This window comes from Mandrillus leucophaeus, unplaced genomic scaffold, assembly GCF_000951045.1.
Source record: "Mandrillus leucophaeus isolate KB7577 unplaced genomic scaffold, Mleu.le_1.0 Scaffold1, whole genome shotgun sequence".
Classification (NCBI taxonomy): domain Eukaryota; kingdom Metazoa; phylum Chordata; class Mammalia; order Primates; family Cercopithecidae; genus Mandrillus; species Mandrillus leucophaeus.
In genome coordinates, this window is record NW_012098097.1 from 13919806 (window position 1) to 13920787 (window position 982).

Here is a 982-nt window from a genome sequence, read left to right on the forward strand (position 1 = left end):
ACAGGGGCGTGCAGGGCACAGGGTGGGATGTGCAGGGCACAGGGGGGGCGTGCAGGGCACAGGGCGGGGTGTGCAGGGCACAGAGGGGTGTGCAGGGCACAGGGGGGCGTGCAGGGTCAGGTTTGTCAAGTGGATGCCCTAAGAAGAGCTTCTCCCAGGGCTGGCGGGGTCCACGGGGACAGGGGTGTTTACCATGGGGCTCCCCTGGACCCCCACGCAGCTGGTGCATGACGGCCCTGTCCAATGTCGCCTGTAGAGTACTTGAGCCAGGAGGAGTGTGAGGCCTGGAGCCAGAGAGGGGACATCGTCCAGGAGGGAGAGGTGTCTGGGGGCCGCTGCTGGGTGACCCGCCATGCTGTGGAGGCCCTCATGGAAAAGGTGAGGGCAGCGGCGGGGTGGGCGGGGGGCTGTCCTGGGAAGGGTTCGGGAATGCAGAGGAGTGGGATGAGATAAAGGTGCAGGGACCGACCTGGACCCGGGTGACCTTGTCGCTGACCTCTGGGCCCCGACACCTCAGCAGGAGCCCAAACCTCGTCTCAGCCAGTTAGGATCCACGGGACCATGGGTGAGGTCTCCCAGCTCCTTGAGCTTGGGGGATGTTTTCTCAGCTTGGGGGATGTTTAATAGATACTTGTTCGAGAATGAATACATCTCAGATAACGACACTCTCCATGTTTGAAGATGCACACACATGAAAAGCAGCTCCCCGTGAACCATAGCTTTGTGTCTGCACGGGCCTGGGAAGCAGAGTCTGGCATCAGGGTGCCTCCTGTAGGGGCTGGCGGAGCTCCATGCCAAGTTCGCCTCTGTCCCCAGAGCTCACAATTTCTAGATTTTCGCAGTGAAAAATCAAAGGGATGGAAACTCTTAAGACTGCACAGCGGCCGGGCGTGGTGGCTCAAGCCTGTAATCCCAGCACTTTGGGAGGCCGAGACGGGCGGATCACGAGGTCAGCAGATCGAGACCATCCTGGCTAACACGG

The 982-nt window shown here is 60.9% G+C and overlaps 1 protein-coding gene across 1 annotated transcript in view; it reads left to right on the forward strand.

Moving 5' to 3' along the window:
- Positions 1-982, forward strand: part of CARD14 (caspase recruitment domain family, member 14) — a 40748-nt gene that overhangs the window by 36938 nt on the left and 2828 nt on the right. Inside the window, exon 20 of the mRNA XM_011967323.1 lies at positions 257-378. Coding sequence (XP_011822713.1) covers positions 257-378 — 122 coding nt within the window. The remainder of the gene's footprint in view (positions 1-256; positions 379-982) is intronic.